We start from the raw sequence: 22,373 nt of genomic DNA, 5'->3' as shown, positions 1-22,373 counted from the left end.
CCCTGCATCTCCCTTCTGCATAATCTGTTTTTCTTTTTCTCCTTGTAGCTGGAAATCAACTCACAGACAATTCGTGGGATATATATATATTTTTTAAATAATTCCAGTCTCGCTTGAGAACTCCGGTCTGACGCAAGTGTGTTCTCGCGTTATTTCCTTATCACTTTTCGCGTGTGTTTTGTTGTGAAACGTAGCTTGTGGACCAGACAGAGCTGTCGGCGATTCTTCCTATTGTGAAGTCATGCAATGTGAAAACCCCTGTTGCCGATCCATCGTGCAATTTGAATACAGCAGCAACTAAATTCTACCCCAGATAGTCATGCAGTGTGAACACAACGGTGATCTGACGAGTTTGAAAATCGTACAGTGTGAACTCGGCATAAGGCAGCATAAACTCTGCAGGACAGTGGCCCTCCAGGATCAGAATTGGCCATTCCTGGAATAGCTGTGCAATCGTTGTAGTTGAGCAAGATGCAAACAATGAGGAACTTATCAGATTTATGCCAGATATATTTTATGTTTTTTTTATTTATTTATTTTATTTTATTTTTCTTATTTTTTAGCCTGTTAACAGCAGACACAGCATATTATCCAAATGAGAATAATACAAGCAAATGCTATTAATCTAGGACAAATTAACCGCTATCAGATTGTTAGCTACAGAGGAATAACAAGAGAAAAGGAACAAGACAAATGAAGATTCATGCCAGCAGACAGCAACTTTAATCACAGACAATACAATAAATGGGGATATGGTAGTATTAAGGGATTTTCACTAAAAACGTAGATAGATCTCTAGATGTAGCAAGAATTTGCAGTTGTGTTTTCCTGTATGAAAACAATAAAAATGTTTGATTTTTGTGAATAGATTCGAATTGCTTTATACATTGCCATATATATATATAAACACACACACACACATACATACATACATACATACATATTTAGAGATACATACAAGTGTATCATATATATATATATATATATATATATATATATATATATATATATATATATATATATATATATATATATATATATATATATATACACAAAAAAAGATTAGTTAAATACAGCAGGTGTATTATGCATTAGCCAGCCACTACACATGAGTTCTGGTTCACACACAATGACAGACAAACTAACCAGTATATAACCAGTTTATATTAGTGTTATTTGGACTAAATTGTAGGCTAATCATAAAACATAGTGGAGAAAGTTAAAGCAGGGGGGCATAAAAGACGCTATTTATTTCCTGCTGAATGACCGTGTGTTGATTTATGACCAAGTTGTGCATTATTTAGAAATACATCAAATGAAAAAGTTTTGCTAGTTCATTATTAGAAGAAATACTCTGTGTAAAACTGACTCCGCCCCCCACCCCTTTGTCATTTTGAATGATATGCAAAACCTGTAATTTTGCAAAGGTCAAATGAATAGAAAATCACAACTGAGAATTGCTAAAATTCCAATGATCTTTATAATTTAACACATGAGTTCTTTTAATAAATCAGGCTGTGGAGTTGATGGTTTCAGAGCCCTGATGTTGACAGGTCCAGCTGTTGGACGGAAGACACTCTGCAGAGCTGTTGTTTGAATTACTGTTGGCCTCCCATTGACTCTAGTTGTCTTTTCTTTAGTTTGGGCTTATTGCGACATCTCTGAAATCGATTTCCTTTGCTCCTCTCCACCGCTGGGCTATGTTCACGTGATCCACCAGGTGTAAAGCCCAAGACTTGCACAAACCCACAAGTGCACGTGTATTCACACAAAATCAATATATTTCGTTTCAGAACTCTCATTTATCTGTTCCTCTGTGCTTGGATTGGTAAAGAAGATTAACCTACACCTTTTCACTAAAATAATACTATTGTAATATGCTGTGGCAAATATGAAAGTCCCTTATCTTGTACCATAAAGATTAGCTGTCAGTTTCATGTAAAAGTAATACTTGACATCCAGGATGAGCTTCTGAGTAATATTTTACTTGAATGATTTTCTCAGCAGTAAATATGAGTGCAGTGTTTTAATTGTCACCTAGTGTCTGCAATCTCTAAATCTATAATGTAAGTAGAATCTGTGGTGGTATCTGTTTCTAATTGTGAACTGATTTTTTTTTTTTTTTTTTTCACAATTAAAACAAGTATTTGAGGTTGGATTGCAAATTTAATCTGCAGGAGCATGAACAGGTCAGAGCAGCTGTGTTGTGTTTTGTGCTTTAACACTGATCTTCAAGGCTTTTCATAATGTTTCTTTTTCATTAAGCACTTTGATGCCTTTGCTCTGCAAACCGCCCACTTTTTATCCCACATAATAAGATTTTGGTGTCCATTTAAAATCAATGGCAATGACTGGGAGGAGCTTTAGCGTAAGCCGCTAACAGCAGCTAATGTGGCAAGGAGGATTCATCACGTTGTGACAGATTCCATTAAACCACTCTTAAAAGGTCAATCAGTTCAGAAATGTGTTTATAGATATTTTCTCCCAGCCATTCTGGTATGCTGATCTGTCTCTGTCTGGCTCCAAAGTTGTTTTAGGTGTGGTCCAACATGTCTTTGTATTTTCACAGAGCTGGAGGTGACCATTGAAAATATTGATTATGTTGCGCTAAAGCTGCTAAAGGCTTAATCAGATCATCTTAGTGTTGTGAAGAATCTTTTTCCTTAAAGGGTTTGATTGCAAAATGTTTCTTTTATCTCTTCCTCTCTTTTTATATTTTAAACTCTAGACATTTCTTTTTTTTTTTTTTTTTTTTTTTTGGAGTATTCAAATGCTAAATGAAAAAGTATGAATTGACCAGGATCATGCACAAAAACAATATAAACTCAGAATAAGCCAGATGGGAATTTATAGCTCAAAAAGTCTTCCCAACTTTCATTCCTCTGCTTTCAAACAAGGGTCGATTGCTCAAAGGTAATTGACCTCATTCTTGAACTTTAGAAAAGACACAAAATGTCAGCTGTACCTTTAAAATGCAAAATAATAATGATTATAATTTAAAAATCGATACCTGCCGTCTGTGTATTGACTCTGTATCGGGATGAAAGAGCGTCACAGTGTTATACTATATTGATTAGCTTCCCCCCACTTTAGTTCAGAGCATTCAAATAGCACCACATTGGCCAAATAAAAAAACAAGGAAGTTGCTAGACAACAATTCAGTTAGAATCCATATAAAAGTGCATGGTAAACAATATTTTGCCATTTTCCCTTACGAAAAAGAAGTTTATTCAAGTGCGCTATTAATATACTTATTTTAAACTAAAAAATAGGAAAGTATACTTTTAGTTTACTTTTTATGTACTTCTCAGAAATGGGCTTTATGTACTTCTAAGATATATACTTATAATGACAATTAAGTATACTTGACTTATACTTACAAAAAGTCAAAATATACTTGAACTTTACTTAAGTATACTTAATAAAATAAACTTGAAGTATACTACTTTTTGGTAAGGGTTAGGTTGATAGATTCTTTGCATACCTTTCATTTTAAGGTGAATATAAAACACTCTGAGAGATACTGATATGCAGAAAACCTGATATGTGTAGCTGGCCTATATTTGGCACTTTTCAAGCTTTATGATAGATTGAGAACAATTTGCAGAACAGATTATGTAATACAAATTTAAAGGGTTTGTTTGAGTCTTCTTTTGTACTTCCTATAACATTCAAGTCTTGATTAAATTAAAGTTAAACTTATTTTATATAAAGGAACTTCACTTTGTTTTCGTGTTAAACAAACTACCATCTTCTTTTTTAATAGCTTTATTCAAAGCTTAAGAATTTAATTTAAGTTTCAATAAGTGATATTTACAGTGTGTTGCTTAGTACTCTCTGCTTTGTGTATCTTACTAATGAACTTCTTTGAGAAGCTGTTGTACCTGACTTCGTCTCTTTCTTTCTTCCTCTCACTTTACCTACGCTAAATTAACACACAAAACTAAGCCTATTGTTCAGTATGAGGATTAAACTCCTAGCCCTTCATCCTTGAGTTGAGAAGGTGAATCACTTGTAAATTAAGTTTTCCTGTCGTTGCCCACTGGGATGTTGGGGGAAGTTCAAAAAGCATTGTATTATTCCCTTCTTCTCTGAATAAAACCTACATAGAGCATTGTTGAATTATTGATAGAATTTTTGTTGCACTATTTTTTTCATAGTTTGTCCCAAGTAAATTTCTGAGCACAAAAGAGATGATACTATGGAAGTTGTTGAAGAAATATGTGAAGGTATGTCAAAATTGGCTATCCATATTAAACCAATATGTAGGTCATTTAGACATGATCTTCCAGCATCCAAAATGATATTAAAGTGAGTAAGAGAGTATGGCTTTTTCCTAAGATTGCTGTGAGTTTCTGACAAGGTGAAATTTTAAAGCTTTTCCTTTAAAGAAAAACCAAGGTTAGAAATTCACTGTAAGGTTTAATGAAACAAACCATTCTAATGATTAACATTTGATGATCAGCTATGCTGACTCCCTTCACCTTTCTGGTAGAATTGTGGTATTATTTTTATTTTTGTATTTTAATAATTAAAAGTAGACCATTGATAGGCCAGTTCATGCTGTGTTCATTTACACCGCACCTCAGTCATGCTGGAAGCTTGTTAGCCGTCAGAGGTTTATTAATCCTCACAGTCTGTGAGCAAGGACTTTAAATTCCCTTGGCAAACATTCCAGTCACTCTCTCCCACAGAAAAAAAAGAGAGATCTTTCTCTCTATATAAGTTTTCTCATACTTTCCCATTGTTTCATCACACCTATGATCTTTCATTAACTTTAATGATGCAGACAAGATGAAGGAAATTAGTTTATTCTGGTTTGTATGCTGTCGGCATGCATTAGCTCGGTGAAAGAATAAACAGACTGGCCGCCATCTTCCAAAAATCATTTGGCAACTTCCCCCTTATACAAGCTCGGGGAGTGATTCATTTTCAAGGATCCTTTAATAAAAATGACAAAACAAAACAGCCCAGCAGAGATGAATCAGCACACAGATGAAAGACAGAGAAGGTCAGAACTCATCAGAAAACCATTTAGTCTCATTTCATCATCGCTGGGGAGCAAAGAACCAAACTCAGAGTGGATGATTTGTGCTAATATGATGTTTGCATCATTGTAAGCATTGTATGCTAAATGGTGTCTGCAGGGCCTGGTTAGCATGGCAGCTGTTTTGTTGAAGAGCCTTTAATAAACTGTTGTGAACTACTGTTGAAAACGCCCATTTGTTTTACTCTACTGTTTGACCAGCATTTTGGTGAACAGCTTTGTTTGTCTGGATGGAATGTAATGGAAATGTATTCTAGTCTTTCATGCAGAAGTAAATTGATATTTTTATCAATCAAGAATGCATGTAATTGATTAAAAGTGACAGTAAAAGACATTTATAATGTTACGAACAATTTCTCTTTTAAATAAATGTTTCTTTTTAACTTTCTATTCATCAAAGAATCCTGAAAACAAATGTATCACGGTTTCCACAAAAATATGAAGTAGTGCAACTGCTTTTGACATTGATAACAATAATAATTATAATAAATGTTGCTTGAGCAGCACATCAGCATATTAGAATGATTTCTGAAGGACCATGTGATGTTGAAGACTGTAGTAATGGTAGCTTTCAAAAAATGAAAAAAAAAATGAAAAATGTATCCCCAAAATTAAACTATTAAGATCTGCCTGACCAATATCAATGTGTATTTGTGTTTTGTGTGTCTGTGTGTATATTTACAGACATTTACAGGAAACAGTGACACAGACACAGTGGTCCAGCACAAACTCCCTCACTCAATCAGAACTCGATATATGCGTCTTCTGCCCCTTGAGGGAAGCCCCAAAGGAGGAATGGGTCTACGGCTAGAAGCCTATGGCTGCACATACAGTGAGTGATACCTTACATGAACTAAGATGAGATTAAATGATATTTTTTTCTATCCCATACCCCTAAGCCTCACCATCACATAAAACTTCATTTAGCCCTTTACCTATTTAGTTTTTTTTTTATATATATATAAAAGTAATTTACTAGACTTTCCATAATGCAGGTAAAACCTGGTGTACACACACCAAAAGAAGCATAAGAAGCATATCAAAATGCTATTTCGTTGTCCATCAGTTTCTATTAGTATATTTTATACATTATTTAAGATCTGAAGAAGTGAGCTGCATTCAGGCATTCAGTGCAGCTTAATTTCCAAATCAACAGGAAGTATCATAGCACACAGATCTTGGAAGGTCAGAGAAAGTGCAGAGAGCAGAGGGTCTTCTCACAATCTCTTTGATCTCCTTTTGCTGTCCTCCTCAGAGTCTGATGTGGCTGACTTCGATGGTCGCAGTGCCTTACTCTACCGGTTCAACCAGAAGTCCACCAGCACAGTGAAAGACGTGATTTCCCTGAGATTCCGGAGCCATCAGGCAGAAGGGGTTCTGGTTCACGGAGAGGGACAGAGAGGAGATTTCCTCACTCTGGAGCTTCAGAGAGGAAGACTCATTTTGCATCTCAATTTGGGTGAGAGAAAGAGAAGGACGGGACACAATTCAGATTGACCTTCTATCATTTTATTCACACTCATGCACAAGTGTCTCAATGGATCAGAAAGTGAAATTAGAGATTAAAGAAAAGTACCTGAGGCGTAGTGAGTTTAGATGCCTGGCTGAATTCTTTGCTTATAAAGGGTTAGTTCACCCAAAAATGAAAATTATGTCATTAATTACTCACCCTCATTTCAAACCCATAAGATCTTTGTTCATCTTCGCAATTAAAATTAAGATATTTCTGATGAAATCTGAGAGCTTTCTGTTGAACATCATTCTCTCTTATTTCCTTGTCTGTGTATTCTGGTTTAAATATGTAAGGCTAGGCAAAAAATTGCAATTTTAATGTACAGCATGCATCTTTATCTGCTTGTAAACAAGGTGCAGTGCATCCAGGTTCTACGTCACGTACGCACGTAGAAGACTGACACAGAAGAGAAGAAATTGTTAAATTGTTAAAAAAACTCATTGTTTTGTTTTTCTTTGCCCACAAAAAGTGTTTAAAATTAGTTATAAAATTATGGTTGACTGATGTCACATGGACTATTTTAACGATATCCTTACTACCTTTCTGGGCCTAGAACGTGGTAGTTGCGTTGCTGTCTATGGAGGGTCAGAAAGCTCTCGGTTTTATCAAAAATATCGTAATTTGTGTTCCGAATATGAACGAAGGTCTTATGGGTTTGAAACGACATGAGGGTGAGTAATTAATGACTTTAAGTTCCTAAGTCTAGGTTCCTATTCTATCTTTTGCTATCCCTCTACAGATGATGCCAAGCCTCAGTCTACTGGACGCTCATCTTCTGTCATGTTAGGAAGTCTGCTGGATGACCATCACTGGCACTCTGTTCAAATTGAGCGCTTTAACAAACACGTCAACTTTACTGTGGATGGACTCACGCAACACTTCCGCAGTCCGGGACAGGAGGACACACTGGAGATAGACTATGAGGTGAGAGCTGAGTGTAATAAATCTGAATATAATTAATTATTTTGATTCTTTAATTTATGTTATTTATTTATACAATACTGAAAATATGATGACAGGCTATTCCTAATACACAACGGACACTGACACAGCTAAATATTTAAAAATAACTTCTTGTCATAACAGAACAAGTCAATAAGAAGAAAAGAATAAGATCTATTACTGTGACATGCATAAAGATATTCTGTTCCCTTGTTATCTAAAACCATGTTTCAAAACATTTTATTAAATCACTGTCACTGCAAACTTATGAAAGCCTGAAACAATAGAGAACAATGTAGGTGATTTCTGGAATTTCAGCACAACCAAACAAACACACGCAGACCCTTTGAAATGCACTACCATTCAAAGGTTTGGGTTTGTTAAGATTTCTTGTTATGTTTTTGAAAAAATCTCTTATGCTTAAAAATACAGTAATATTGAGAAATATTCTTACAATTTAAAATGACCTTTTCGTTCTGTTTTAATAAGTTAAAAATAAATTATTCCAGTGATGGGAAAGCTGAATTTTTAGCATCATTAATCCAGTCTTCAGTGTCACATGAACCTTCAAAAATCATTCCAACATACTGATTTGCTGCTTTAGAAACATTACATATTATTATCAATACTGGAAACAGTTAATTAATATTTTTGTGGAAACCATAATGCATCTTTTTAAGATTTTTTGATTAGTTTAAAGTTGAATGGAACAGCATTAATTTGAAATAGAAAATTTAATTTTGTAGAATTATACATCATGCATACTGTCACCTTTGATTAATTTAAATCAACATTATTACTTTATATATTTTGGGTAATGCAGATGCTCTGACTGCTATCAGCCCAGGACTTAAGTCTTTTTTTCTCATTCTCATTTCTTCCCCATTTTTCTGTCCTTTTCACCTTTCGTTCTTCATTTCTTTAACCTTCATCCTATCTTCTATCCCTCCATTTTTTCTTTTGTGTGTATTTTAAACATGAGAGCACACATCCCCTGTTTTTTGTATTTTTTCACTCATTCCCGCTTTAATGATTAATGGGTTCAATACTGAATGAAAATTGATACCATTTATAATAGATTAACCTCGTTAAAAACAGCTGAAATATTTACCACTTCCCCCATTCTCTAATTTTTTTTTTTTTTTTTTTTTTTTTTAAGAGCTTCCGATCTTGACGAGGGCAGCAGAGTTTATAATTTTCTTATGGAGGTTGTGGGTGCCTGTTTGATACTTTGTGGCATTACTATCAAAGTACTATTACTATAGGTTGCAGCACTCAAAATAACAACCAAAAGTGCACCTACACCACTATTACAGTTTTTTACGATTGCTTGGGCACAATTTTAAAAACAAGGCTCATTTTGTCAAAACACTACACACAATTAACACATCCACACACACAAGTATCAGAACATCTCAGATCTTTTGCAAAACAAATCATCATTTAACAAAACCCAATTTTGGTACCATATGGCACAAACATGGTTCATACAGTTAGATTCAGTTTGAAACACTTATACACTCCTGAGCAAAATCTTAAACACTTTTAACATTTCTATTTTTGATGCAGGTTTTTTTTTTTTAGATATTGTTAAAGTACATGAATATACAGTATTGACCAAACACAACACATGAAACAAGTACTGCACATTCGTGACAATATTTATTTCCCAGCACTTTGTAAAAACTTTCAGTACATCATTGCAATTAGGCTGCATTTTGCACTGAAAATCAGAATGTATTCCAAATACAATAGTACATAAACTTTTGTGGAGATGAGTAAACAACACCTTAGCATCATCTCTTCATATGGCTGGGTATGGCCAATTCATCCATATCACAGTCAATGTCCTCCTTTGCAAAACAGAGAGAGAAGAATCTTCTCAAATGGCGAATCCATCCTTTCACAGACTCTGCATCTATTAGGTCACAGGCTTCCTCCTTTGCTTGAATGGGGGGTATAAGAGGGTCAGAGATCATAAACCTTCCACTGCCATGCAGAAGGGGAAAAGGAAAGGAAGGGAGAGTGTTGTGGGAGGTACTGGAATAATGGAACCAGACTGTCCACTGCTTAGTCCGTATAAAAACGTATGTGGTCGGTGTTGTAAGGACCTATTTTGGCATGCCAGTGGAGGACCCCATTCTGCGTGATTGCAGCATATATTGTGATGTTACCACCACGTTGACCCGGGACATTCAAAAGAGCTCTTTGGCCAAAGATGTTTCTCCCTATTCCTCTTCCTGCACCACTGCCTTTCACTTTTGTTGAAGACAAAAATTCACCTGTTAACTTTTATAGTGATTACACCTTGATTGTTGAGTTTACAGTTAAGCACCTAAGTGTCTGCACACCAGATGGCTGTGTTTGATCATTAGGTTCATACAGTAGGTGTAGTATTTTGGAAAGCAGTGTGTTGAAATGGCAAAGAAGTGACATAATGTTAGATTTCTGTGTCTAATGTAGAGAAGTGTGTTTAGTGTTTTGAAAAACAATGTGTGTAGTGTTTTGCAAAAAGTGTGAAGCCAAGAATGTGCTTATAGTTGTAAAGATCTGGGCTGAGGTTTTGCTTTTTGAGTGTAAGGTTTCACTAGCTGTGTGTTATTTTTAATTTTAGTGCGTAAGCAATCGTAAAAAACTGTAAAGCCCAACTAGATGTATTATCTGAAAATACAGCAATCAATTTATTGATTTTATTAAAAGCTTCAGAGCCGTTCTTTGCTATCCTTTTTTCTATTCTTTGTTACTGATCTCTGGGATATGTGGTTGTTTTGTGTGTGTGTGTGTGTGTGTGTGTGTGTGTGTGTGTGTGTGTGTGTGTGTGTGTGTGTGTGTGTGTGTGTGTGTGTGTGTGTTTCTGTGTTTCTGTGTCCTTATTCACTCAGTTTTGGAGGAATACCTTTGCCTGGTAAGCCTGGGACTTTCCACCAAAAAAACCTCCACTACAGAAAAGAAAACAACAACAACAATGTCATCATTATAAAAAACGCAAAAAGACGGAAGCCACAGATCTATACAGTGGTAAGTATGAACTTTTACAAGTGCTTTTGTGACTAAATATCACATTTCTACATGCCCATCAATTGTGAGAATCAAATGGCACCTAGTGAGATTGAAGGCCATCAAATCTCACTCTCTGTCAAGGTTGTGAGTTGAAATCTCTCTAAAAAAGTAATGTGAGACCACAAAAGCTTTAAAATTTTTGCTTTAAAAAGTATGAAGCATAACTTTATTCACACAGTAAGGCTTTATATCTAAAGCAATTTACAAGAGTTTTACATGTAAAATTTACAAATTACAGTGTCAAATTATAGTAGCTCTGTGTGTATCTAAAGTGTGTTTCCGCAGTTGTGTGAAGTTGTGTGCATTGCACCATAAAAGAGCTCTCTTTCCCTAATTAACATGCTGCGAAGTATCTCCTCTTGTCCATTTCTCTCTCGCTCTTTCTGGGTGGTCTAATACACTTATCACAGAAGGAAAAGAAGAGCAGTGCCACATTGTGATCTTCATTTTGTCTTTCCCTCCCTCTTGTCAGAGGCATTTTAAGATTAAGATCCTACTAGCTTATTGCACTACAGTACATGCTGAAGTTCATGCATTGATTGAGACGATCCACACGTCACTGACTAAATAATGTTCATGCAGTGCTATAGCTATTTATTATTTATACAATGAACTGTTGTAGTACAATTTAATTAAGGGCTGCAGGATATTATAATTATGATTATTAATTGTGATTAACAGGCTGTAGAATAAAACTGTATTGCCTACTCTTTATGTAGATTACCATTTCAAAAAGATCTAAGAACTTCCACTTCACAAAGGTCCTCAAAACTATAGTTATATTAGATACAGCACTACTGCATTCATGCACACAATTGCCTTTAATGTTCATGTTGTAAATGGGAAACCTTTATCATTAAAGTTTTTTTCAACTGTTTACACACATTTTCAAAACGTTGCCTCTTTTTTTCAAAACTTTACACACAAATCCAAGAATTGCACATACAAAATGCAAAATGCTTCACAACTCTTGCAAAATGAAGCACTGCTTTCAAAATATCACAAACGCATCTCAAAAGCAAACATTTGCAAACAACTTTGCCATAATATTAATTCCTGATAGATTTTTGTGTTACATAAAGAATTGTGTGTTGTGTTTTGCAAAAAGTGTCAAAGGACGAGAATTAGTGTATGCCCGACAAAATACGTTTATTCAAGTGTGCTATTAGTATACTTCTTTTAAACTATAAAATAGGAAAGTATACTTTCAGTCTACTTTTTACGTACTTCTAAGAAATGTGCTTTATGTACTTAAGTATACTTGACTTATACTTAGAAAAAGTCTAAATTCATTTGCGCTATACTTGTGCTTCAGGAATCTTACAAGTATACTTGCAGTATAAAACTACTAAACTAGTAGTTTGCTGAGACTATATTTCAGAGTGTACTAAAAATGATACAAGTATTTATTTAGTAAACTATCAGTATACCTATAAGTTCACATTTAGTATGGTTGCAATACAAACTAAAAACATATATGTAATCTAGTTTTATACTCAAAGTTTATTACTGTTATACTAAAAGTATACTTAAAAGTATACTGTTACTGTATATACTAGAAAGTGGGCCAATTTAGTCCCAAAGAGTATTGAAGTAGTACACTTACAAGTATACTACTTGTGCACTGATATTTGTATACTTACTACATAAAGTATACTTAAAAATATACTTGAACTTTATAGTACAGTATTTATTAAGTATACTTAAAAGAAACTTAAAGTATAGTTCTTTGTGATAAGGGTAGTTTTGCAGATTTGGTGTGCGGTTCTGGTGTTTGTGTGTCAGAAATTGTGTGACAAGTAAACTTTGTGTGTAAGCAATTGGGAAAAAATGCTCCGGTTACTGATGTAACCTCCGTTCCCTGAGATAAGGGAATGAGCGTTGTGTATGGGGTAAACTCATGTTTACTCTGTTACTGAAGCCTGATTTGTTCACGTTTGTGTGTAGCTGCACAAACCAATGGCACTTTAGCCCGCCAGAAAGGGCGGAGCCGACGTGTATTTAAGTCAGCTTGCAGTGCCATTTCATCAGAATCATTCGACTGAAGCGACAGTCATCGATCCATGTGCAGCTCTTAGCATGGTAAGTGACACAACGCTCGTTCCCTTATCTCAGGGAACCGAGGTTACGTCAGTAACCAGAGCATTTCCTTTCAAACATTCATTTCACGTTGTGTATGGGCAACAAATCCAATCACGCCAGGCTGTGAGCAGAAGCATACTAAGCCACTGTGCGAGCCCAGTTCTGGAGCACTTATGTTAAGGGCCCCTATAGAACATAGGCCAACTGAGTCCGGAGCATAGCTGAGGACTTGGGACATAGCTATTTCCACCATAGGGAGAAATAAGCAGTTTAAGCCGATAAAATTTGTGCCTGGAGAGCAGGGAAATCTAGGCTGTAAAATCTGGCAAATGTGGATGGCAGCCGCACATATCTCATCAATAGAGATTCCGCTGGACCAAGCCCAGGAGGAGGCAATTCCTCTAGTGGAGTGGGCCCTCACACCTATGGGGCGGGATTATCCAGAGGGATAGTTTTTGTTTTAGTTTTGTAGCTGGCAGCCCCTTAGAGTGGCCTCCAAAGCAAACAAAAGCTGCTCCGACTTTCTGAACAGACTGAAGCGTTCAAGATATATTCTCAGAGCCCTGACGGGACAGAGAATATTGGGACCCTGCTCACCATCTGCAGCGGGGAGCGCCAGAAGGGTAATTACCTGGGCACTGAACGGAGCTGAGAGCACCTTCGGAACATATCCATGTCTAGGCTTGAGGATGACTTTACAGTCGCTAGGCCCAAACTCCAGACAGGAAGCACTGATTGACAGTGCTTGTAAGCCACCCACTCGCTTGACCGATGCTAGTGCCAGTAGTAGTTTTCAGCAACAAAGGGCATAGTTCGGCCAAATGTAGTGGCTCGAAGGGAGGACCCCGTAGGGCCCTAAGGGCTATTGACAAGTCCCAGATCGGTACGGTCTGAGGATGAGGAGGGTTAAATCTCTGGGTACCCTTCAATAACTTAATGATCAGATCGTTTCTGCTGACCAAATGGCCAGCTTTGAGGGAAAGTTTCACTGCGATAGCTGCCACGTAAACTTTGAGTGTGGAAGGGGCGCCCGTTGTCCAACAACTCTTGTAGAAAGGATTACCAGGCCCAAGCTTCGTGCAGTACAGCAGTCACGAAAGACTGACCATTTGAGGGTGTAAAGGCATCTTTTAGGGGCTATCGGGGGAAAGCGTACAGGTGAGATCTTGGGTAATTGTGGGCCAGAGCATCTCACTGTCCCAAGAAATAAGTTGGGCAGTGAGAGCTGTCTTCTGATGCGAAGAGGTCTACCTCTGCCTTCCCAAAGACATAGATTTCTTGAACCGTATGAGGACATAGCGTCCATTCTCCTGGAGCCACATTGCCTCTTGAACAGGGATACGAGTGGATCTAATTTTACTAAATGAAAGTTCGCTGCGAGGGGGCAGGGATATCCTGATATCCGCGTGTGTAAATGTGGGAAGAGGAAATTCGCTCTTTTGAGTATTTGGGTCCGCTATCACAGGAGTAAAACATTCGGGTACACACTGTACCTGCGGGGCGTGACCTGTGGGAAACAAAACTCCATCGCTCAGAGGTATTCGGAGGGATGGCGGTTGAAAGCTATCTGTTTTTGAGGGAGAACCAGCCGAGGTGAGAACTGACCCTTTCTTCTTTCTTTCCGAAGGCAGCACCGTCTTTGTTTGGTTGAGTGGATGGGGCTTTCTGGCAGCTAGCGGCTGCAGCACCAGAGCGGTAAGGGAGGAAGTGACACAGTGTTTGCACTGTCATCTGAGCCTCTGAGAAGCGCTGTGTAAACTCGTCCACAGCGGGGCCAAAGAGGCCCTTCAGCGAGACCAGAGAATCAAGGAAGGCCATCTTCTCAGCGTCCCTTATTTCAGTGAGGTTCAGCCAAAGGTGATGCTCCAACACCACCAGGGTGGCCATTGTCTTGCCGATAGCCTGAGCTGTGACTTTCGTAGCACACAGAGCCAATCAGTTGCTGTGCACAGCTCTTTGAAAGCATCCTGAATTTGGCCAGACTCGTCCATATCACGAGAAGTTTGGCCTGAAACACTTGTAGGACTGCCATTGTATGCAGCGCCAATCCGGCCTGACAGGCCTCTGCATACACCCTGTTGGCCAGAGCTGAAGTGGTCCAGCAGGGCTTCGAGAGATGCGCTGCATGGGCCTTTAATCCCAGGGCGCATGGCGGACACAAGTGAGCAGCTACCGCCTCCTCCAACGGGGGGAGCTTGCTATATCCTTTTTCCTCAGCGCCATCAATAGTGGTGAGAGATGCTGAGGAGGAGGAGCTAACTCAGGCCGAATAGGGGGTGCACCACGTCTTGGTCAGTTCTTTGTGAACTGCAGGCAAGAACAGGGTGGGCTGCTGGCGGGAAGGTGGCTGACGGCATCCCGGCAGAAACCACTCATCTAAGAGGCCATGGGCGGGCTCACCTGGAGCCGATCACTCGAGACCCAGATCCTCCAACACCTTGGAGAGAACACGGATCAGCTTGCTGTCCGGTTAAGGCCGCAATGGTTGGGATGAAGGGAGGGCTTCAGGCTCATCGCCGGAAACGCACCGTCCTTCAGCGTCTGATACCATCAAGGACATCGAGTAGTCGACGGCAGTCTCTTCCTCAGGGTGTTAATCCTCTCGTGTGAAGCACACCGGCGCAACGTGGTGGAGCCGGAGCTTTCTTTTAGAAAGTGCCAGATGGCCACAGGAAAGACTCGTCTTCTGCCGGGGCTCTTCGACGGTGGCGAGTGGGTTGAGCTTCTATCCGTCTTCTGTCTTTGGCTTCTTGCAGAGTCAGTGAAAAGATGATCCTTGTCGTTGACGGACAAGATTCTGATGAAATGGTGCTGCGATCCGACTTATATAAGTGACATGACATACAGTCAAGTATGGTGACCCATACTCAGAATTCATGCTCTGCATTTAACCTATCCAAAGTGCCCACACACAGCAGTGAACACACACACACCGTGAACACACACCCGGAGCAGTGGGCAGCCATTTATGCTGCAGCACCCGGGGAGCTCAAGGGCACCTCAGTCGTGGTACTGCCGGCCCGAGACTCAAACCCACAGCCTTAGGGTTAGGAGATATATACATGTCGGCTCCACCCTTTCTGGTGGGATAAAGCACCATTGGTTTGTGCAGCTACACAAATGTGAACAAATCAGGCTTCTGTAACAGAGTAAACAGGAGTTTACCCCATACACAACGTAACGTGAATGTTTAAAAAAAAGGAACTCCATTTTCATGTTCAGTATATGTATTAATATATTAATATTGACACAATAAAGTTTATTGCCTTTCTTTAAACACATTATTGTTATATGAGCAAAATACAATATTGATTGACCCCTAATTTGCATGTTGATATCGTAAAAACTACATAAACCAACTTCAATACACATGTATTAAAAAAAAACACTTCTTGAGTATTTTAAACTTACAGTTACCCTGTTTTGCAGTTAATTGTGTGCATATTCGATTTGTGAGAGATTGTTTGAGATTGTTTGGGTTTGTTCTGTATGGACATACAGTATTAATGTTATTTGTGTAGGTCTTAAATTTGATTTTAAAAACCAATTTGTTTGGTCCAAGGCTTTAAACCCTTTACTGAAGAATTTTTTGGCATGTCTATGATAAATATTCTTAGAGAGCCTCTGGTAGAACACTTGCACTCTATCACGTTTTTCCATAGTTTTGCAATGAGATTTTTGTTCACTAGTTTTTCCACAAATCCTCTATAACTATTTGAGACAGTATAATAATAGAAGTCTATGGAAAGTCCCCACAATTCACAGAAACAAACGTGTATGTGTGTGTGTGTGTGTGTGTATACCCTTCTACCAGCACACATCTATTGGTTCAATAATTCAATTACTATGCACCATGTGCCCATGCCCATGTACATTAAGTAAGGAATAATTGATGATGGGCCGTTGAATTATTAGTAAAATAATGTACACCCGAGGTGGTGATGAAGCCATGACGCGAAGTAGATTTTTCTAATAAATCAATGTCCCGGAGTCAATTATTCCACTTATACTACTGTTGCCACACCTCAAGACATCAATCAGATGATATATTTCAAGGCATTCGTCCAGTTTTTGTACTTAAAATGCTATTGTGAGTAGGATTAATTTCTCCTGCATCTAATCCAATGCCTCTGTTGCTAATTCCTAAACGTCATTTTAGACCTAGTAACGGAGACTTGAGAAGTTGATAGCAGACTAATGCAGTTAATAACTAAGTTATATATGAGAGAGAGAGAGAGAGAGAGAGAGAGATTAACCGTATTACCTCTCTGAGCCTGTGCATCTCTCAACAGTGTTTGGCAGCAGCAGCTCTACTAACAGTGAAACTTTAAGTTAATTTTCTTAACGAACAGCGCCGTTGTTACCTCACTTGTGAGAAATGTCATGTTGCTAAACTATTTCTAAAACGCCAGAGAAGCGCTAACAACGTCAGCATGTTTTTTGTACTGTAAGTTATGTATGTGAGGGAGAGAGAGCGGGAAAGATAGAGTATGTGCTTTACCCACATAATAAAATGTAATTATGTGGCAAAACATGGAAATGATCTGTCTTTTTTTTTATCATATTACATACTATATTTATTGTGGGTTATTGTGGGTTTTGGTTATTGTGCTGTTTTAAGACATTTTGAAATAACAGAAATCATTTGGCAAAGTGATATGGACATGTAATGTGGTCCAGAGCTGCCTGGAACTACGTTCGCCATGCGTTTCCTTGAAAATAATTGCACACCTTAGAACATTCGTCAGCCAGTCAGATTCAAACATTCAATGGACCCGTAGTATAATATTATTTAATTCTCCCTTTTCACTTTCTTCCACTACACCTAGTTTTTAATTTCCCTACATTTCAGTTTTCCTCTCCACATATTCATCCTTTCTTTCATTATCTTCTTCCCTCTCTTCTTACTAAGGTAACGTGACGTTCTCGTGCTCTGAGTCTTCCTCAGTCGCTGTGACATTCCTCAGTTCCACAGGCAGCTTCCTGATGCTCCCTGCAGATTACAGTATGGAGAGTCTCTCTGTACGACTCCAGTTCCGCACATGGAATCAGGAAGGGCTGTTGTTCTCAATCCCACTCTCTCGTGATCCGGACACCATTAACCTGCTTCTGCAGCTCAGCCAGGCTAGGCTGCTTCTTTTGCTCTCTGGAGGGCCCCAAAACTCTGCTCAGGTTTTTAGCGGTAAGATGTGTATTTATGATTTCCATGCTGTGGAAAACATGGATAGAATTATTGAATCCAGTCATAAAATAGGAATTTACTGTATAATACTGAATGTCATGGAATTTGACAAAACTTGGATGAATAAAGCAAAAGCAGGGCTTGTATATTGTAGTAAATCAAAACACGATATTGACTAGTGTCTGTGAATATTAAAGCGCAAAATGACTATTGAAATATGAATTATGCATGTTCTGTGTGTCTCCGTTTGGCCTACTGCACAAATTCAACAACACACATGATGCTCAAGATGTTTTCATGGTCTGTTGTATTACTATATGGCACATGAACGTTTTTTCCAGAGCTGCTCTGAGAGTCAATCCACCAAATCTATTACCAAATACAAACATAAACCTAAAAGTAATAATAATAAAATTATTATGACTTAAGAAATAATCACACAATTTGTGACAAATATATTACTATTGTACAGAATGTAGTACTTAATATAAAACTAGACATAATAATAATAATAATAATAATAATAATTGATTATTATGGAGACACGTTTCACTGTACATACATTTTGTATCGCATAGGCGTTTCGTCCACACGGATCCGGCGTTTTGGGAGAGTGAAACCAATATTTTTTTAAACCGGGTCCCAGAGTGGTTAAATTTGAAAACGCCCCTTTTGCATTTTTGTGTGGACAGCGAATCCGTATATGTTCTGAAACTATGACATCAAACACCGCTACGTCACATAACAGCAACAAAAACATGAACAAACACTGAACAATTGTCTTTTTATTAACTAACATTAACACAGAATAATAAATGGATTGTTCCATGTTTGTTTGTATACCATGCGCAGTGTTTATGCGCATAGTCTAAGTCTTCTTCTCCGTTTTTAGTGTATCTGTGTGGAAGAATTACAGTGCCACATGCTGGTCTGGCATGTATACTACATCGTTTTGTGTCGTTTTTGTGGTTTTGTGTGGATGCAGATATTTCTTGAGACAAGGAAAAAAAAAAGAACGGATAGGGAAAGCTCTGGCTTCCTGTGAACGTAGCCTTAGACACTTCATCTTTCATTCTGAGGACTGCCTTGTTATGCCTTCACTGTTTGTGTTTCAGGTCAGAATTTGAGTGATGGACAGTGGCACTCCATAACCGTTGAGGTCAAGGGACAGAAGGTGTCTTTAACAGTCAACAACCAGAAGCCTGTCACTATGGAATTCAGTGGGCTAATTCAGAATATGCAAAGAACAGCCATCTTCATTGGAGGTATAGCATCAGAAATTGAAAAAGCTAGTTTAACCTGATTCTTAGAAAGAGTTGCTGGCTATATTCAAATGCAGAGATCGTAACTTATTTTGATCTGTTATCTACTAAGCTGAGTTCTGAACTAGCCTGTTGGCTGCAGGCAAAAAGTGGCTATTACCCAAAACATTTTCTTGAATGCAAGGGACAATTTTCTTCTACCTTATTAACTATAACCTCCATCAACTGAACGTCCCTCATATTCCTGAATGAAATACAGGCTTGGCAAGCTGAGCATGTTCTTAGGGTATTTCATTTCACATGCATAGCTGTTATTTCCCAATGTCCTGCTTTTGCTTTTTTCTTGAAGGTTTTTTTTTTTTGGTTTAGTTCATTCAGGCAGCTCAAACCACATTCAATTACTGTAGAGGATAAACGCAGTTTCTTTAAAGCTGTTATTGAAATCTTTGACTCAAACTTCCAATGACTTAACTAAAACCTCTAAATCTCTCATTTTGCTTACTTCAGGGACAATGCAGCCCTGCTGAGATTTTATAAGCTGCTTTGCATGTATTTCTCAGAACAGAGATTTTTCTTTGTGCAACTTGTTATTAGTTGTGGATGTTGTTTTTGATTTGAAAGACAGTAAGTTGGGATTTTCCATTATTTTAGGCTGCCCTTTATTCCAGAGTGATTTCAACTGTGAAAACCCCAACAAAGGATATCAAGGCTGCCTTCGTCTCCTTTTCATAAACAGCCATCCAGTCAACTTCCTTCAGATTCAGCAGGAAAGCCTGAGCAACTTTAGCCAGATTAGCTTTGATGTCTGCAACATTCAAGACAGGTCAGTTTTCTCATTGATTTTCTTATGTTCACAAAGTTTTATTACCTAGTTATTTATTTATTTAATTTGTTTTTATTGTGATTCACTCTGCATGTCTTGCAATAATGTATGTACTGATCAAATATGTAATTTGGCTTATAACCAGACCTAGATGGAATTTACAGAATTTCTTTGCCTTTTTTATACACATTTTGGTGGAAAACCTGACAATTAATTATCTTAAACCACTTATACTTATTACAGAGTTTGCTCAATAAGCTGTCTGTAACACAAATGTGCAGGATAAGCTACATATAATGATAAAACGCTGGGATGAGAATGAGCAATTCTATTAGAAATTAAGCTGTTTAAAAACAGAAATGATCACAGCAGTTGAACATGTTCATCCCAACAGGTGTTTGCCCAATCTGTGCGAACACCGTGGTCAATGCATCCAGTCATGGGACCAGTTTCACTGTGACTGTTCTGGAACAGGATACACAGGAGCCACCTGCCACAGCTGTGAGTTATGCAAAGCCCCAAAAAAGCCCATGCCTGCATAATTAGGGAGAAAGTACCCTACTAAATTTTTAATTCAATTACTTCAATTCAATTACTCAATTAATTTGTTATTATGTTTCTGTAAAGTTGGCAAGGTCCGTCCTTCCCCATATTGTTGTTTTTATCATTAATATAAACTGTATTTATTATTTAAAACTATACTTATTGGATTAGTCCAATGCTGCTTACTTCTTATCTTTAAATCATCAAGATTAATTAGAGTGTACATAATGAATCACAGCTGCAAGCCTATGTGTCATGTAATGATGATTTGAAACTGCGCACTCACCATTTTAGCATTTCATTTTGGCATCTGTGTCTATGATGGTATTTTGAGTAAGCTGTAATTATTTTGGCAGATATATTTTGACAGTTCCTTGCTGTAATCAAATTTGTTGGATCAATATGTTTTTATCTGCCACCACATGCAACATTTTATCATACGCTCATGACTGTACATGTTCTCTGGAGGAGAGAGAGGCATGACAATGCCATCTGTTAGATGTATTGCTTTAAAAGTGTGAGAAATATGATATTTCCTTTTTACAAGTCCTGCTGTGCGATTCACTGTCAGCAAAACCACACATGCAGCAAACTAGCTCACTCTACCGCACAGAGGACTTCTCTGTCATGACGAACGGGTCCCAAGAAAACAATAATTACCTCTGTTTGCTAAATTAACTGTTTGAAATGGTTATGCCATTGTTAGGAATATTAATTTAATTTAAATGAAAGAAGACTCATTTCCATGTCAACACTTTTTATGTGTGACTGATTTAACAGATATCTACTATTAATGGCATTCAAGCAGAATGCTCTGTCTGAAGTATACTGCTGAATAGCAAACGTTGACATGTGTAATTTATCTTATATGATTACACTTTAAACTTCAAGGTAAACTTGTGTTTACTTCCTACAGGCTCAGTATCCCTGTGCCAAGCATGCAGATGTGCCAAAATGCAAGCGTTCTGTAATTAAGCACAACATAAAAACAGCAGCAGATTTATTTCCATCATTTCTATGATTCATCATTTTCAGCAATATATGAGCGATCCTGCGAGGCCTTCAGAAAAACAGGAAGCCAGTCGAGTGTGTTTACAATCGACCTTGATGGGAGTGGACCTCTAGAGCACACTCAAGTCAACTGCACCATGGCAGGTGACTGACCCAATTATGCATACTCAGCTTTGCACATTTCTAGACATATTATACACTGATGTTCATCATCTTTCACATTATTGAATGATGAAGCTCAAAGCTCAGCATTTCTCATTTACAAACCCGATTCAGTGCATGGACAGGTGTGACCTCAGCATGTGTGGGGGACTGCCTAGAGAAATCACACATCTCATTAAGTGAGTTCAGCATCTCATGCGGCTGTCTAGTTCAGCAGGTTGGATCAGGGTTGGCAAACCCTCCTTCTAGGGAGTCTCCAGTGAGGCAGATTTTTTGCTCAGGCACCACACAAACATCCCTGATTCAGCTATCCAATGATGCAGATGATGAGTGTTACCAAGACATTTAGTAGATGGTGTGATATTGCTGTGGTTAAGATGTTTTTGTGTTATCCCAAGACTGTGAGGGAATAATTTGTGTCTACTGATAGCACTGTTTATTTTCATTGATATATGATGGATTATTAGTTTTCCATCACTTAATCATAATTTAAGCAATGACTCCTGTCTCGATTGCTAGACACTGCGCACTTGGGTGGTTTGGAGGAGATTAGTGAGAGATGCAGGTTTTTGCTTGATGCCTGCACACGTTTAATGAATTTGACCTTATACAGTATTTTTTTATAGTAACTTTACAGTGTAAAAAAAAAAAAATTACATTTAAATATCTTAAACTTAAATGTTACATTTATAGTAAAAAAAAAAGTAATTCATTAATAAATTAATAAACATCTATCAACCGTGGTA

The 22,373-nt window shown here is 37.8% G+C and overlaps 1 protein-coding gene across 1 annotated transcript in view; it reads left to right on the top strand.

The window, feature by feature from the left end:
• The window catches only part of LOC109073420 (contactin-associated protein-like 5), an 83,691-nt gene that overhangs the window by 44,819 nt on the left and 16,499 nt on the right, over nt 1-22,373 (top strand). Inside the window, exons 4-13 of the mRNA XM_042733917.1 lie at nt 5,732-5,879; nt 6,303-6,506; nt 7,300-7,495; nt 10,385-10,520; nt 12,302; nt 17,557-17,826; nt 18,942-19,091; nt 19,740-19,911; nt 20,306-20,412; nt 21,490-21,609. Coding sequence (XP_042589851.1) covers nt 5,732-5,879; nt 6,303-6,506; nt 7,300-7,495; nt 10,385-10,520; nt 12,302; nt 17,557-17,826; nt 18,942-19,091; nt 19,740-19,911; nt 20,306-20,412; nt 21,490-21,609 — 1,504 coding nt within the window. The remainder of the gene's footprint in view (nt 1-5,731; nt 5,880-6,302; nt 6,507-7,299; nt 7,496-10,384; nt 10,521-12,301; nt 12,303-17,556; nt 17,827-18,941; nt 19,092-19,739; nt 19,912-20,305; nt 20,413-21,489; nt 21,610-22,373) is intronic.

Source organism: Cyprinus carpio, chromosome B11, assembly GCF_018340385.1.
Source record: "Cyprinus carpio isolate SPL01 chromosome B11, ASM1834038v1, whole genome shotgun sequence".
Lineage (NCBI taxonomy): Eukaryota > Metazoa > Chordata > Actinopteri > Cypriniformes > Cyprinidae > Cyprinus > Cyprinus carpio.
Note: the sequence above shows the minus strand (reverse complement) of the source record. Positions and strands in the feature narration are given on the sequence as shown.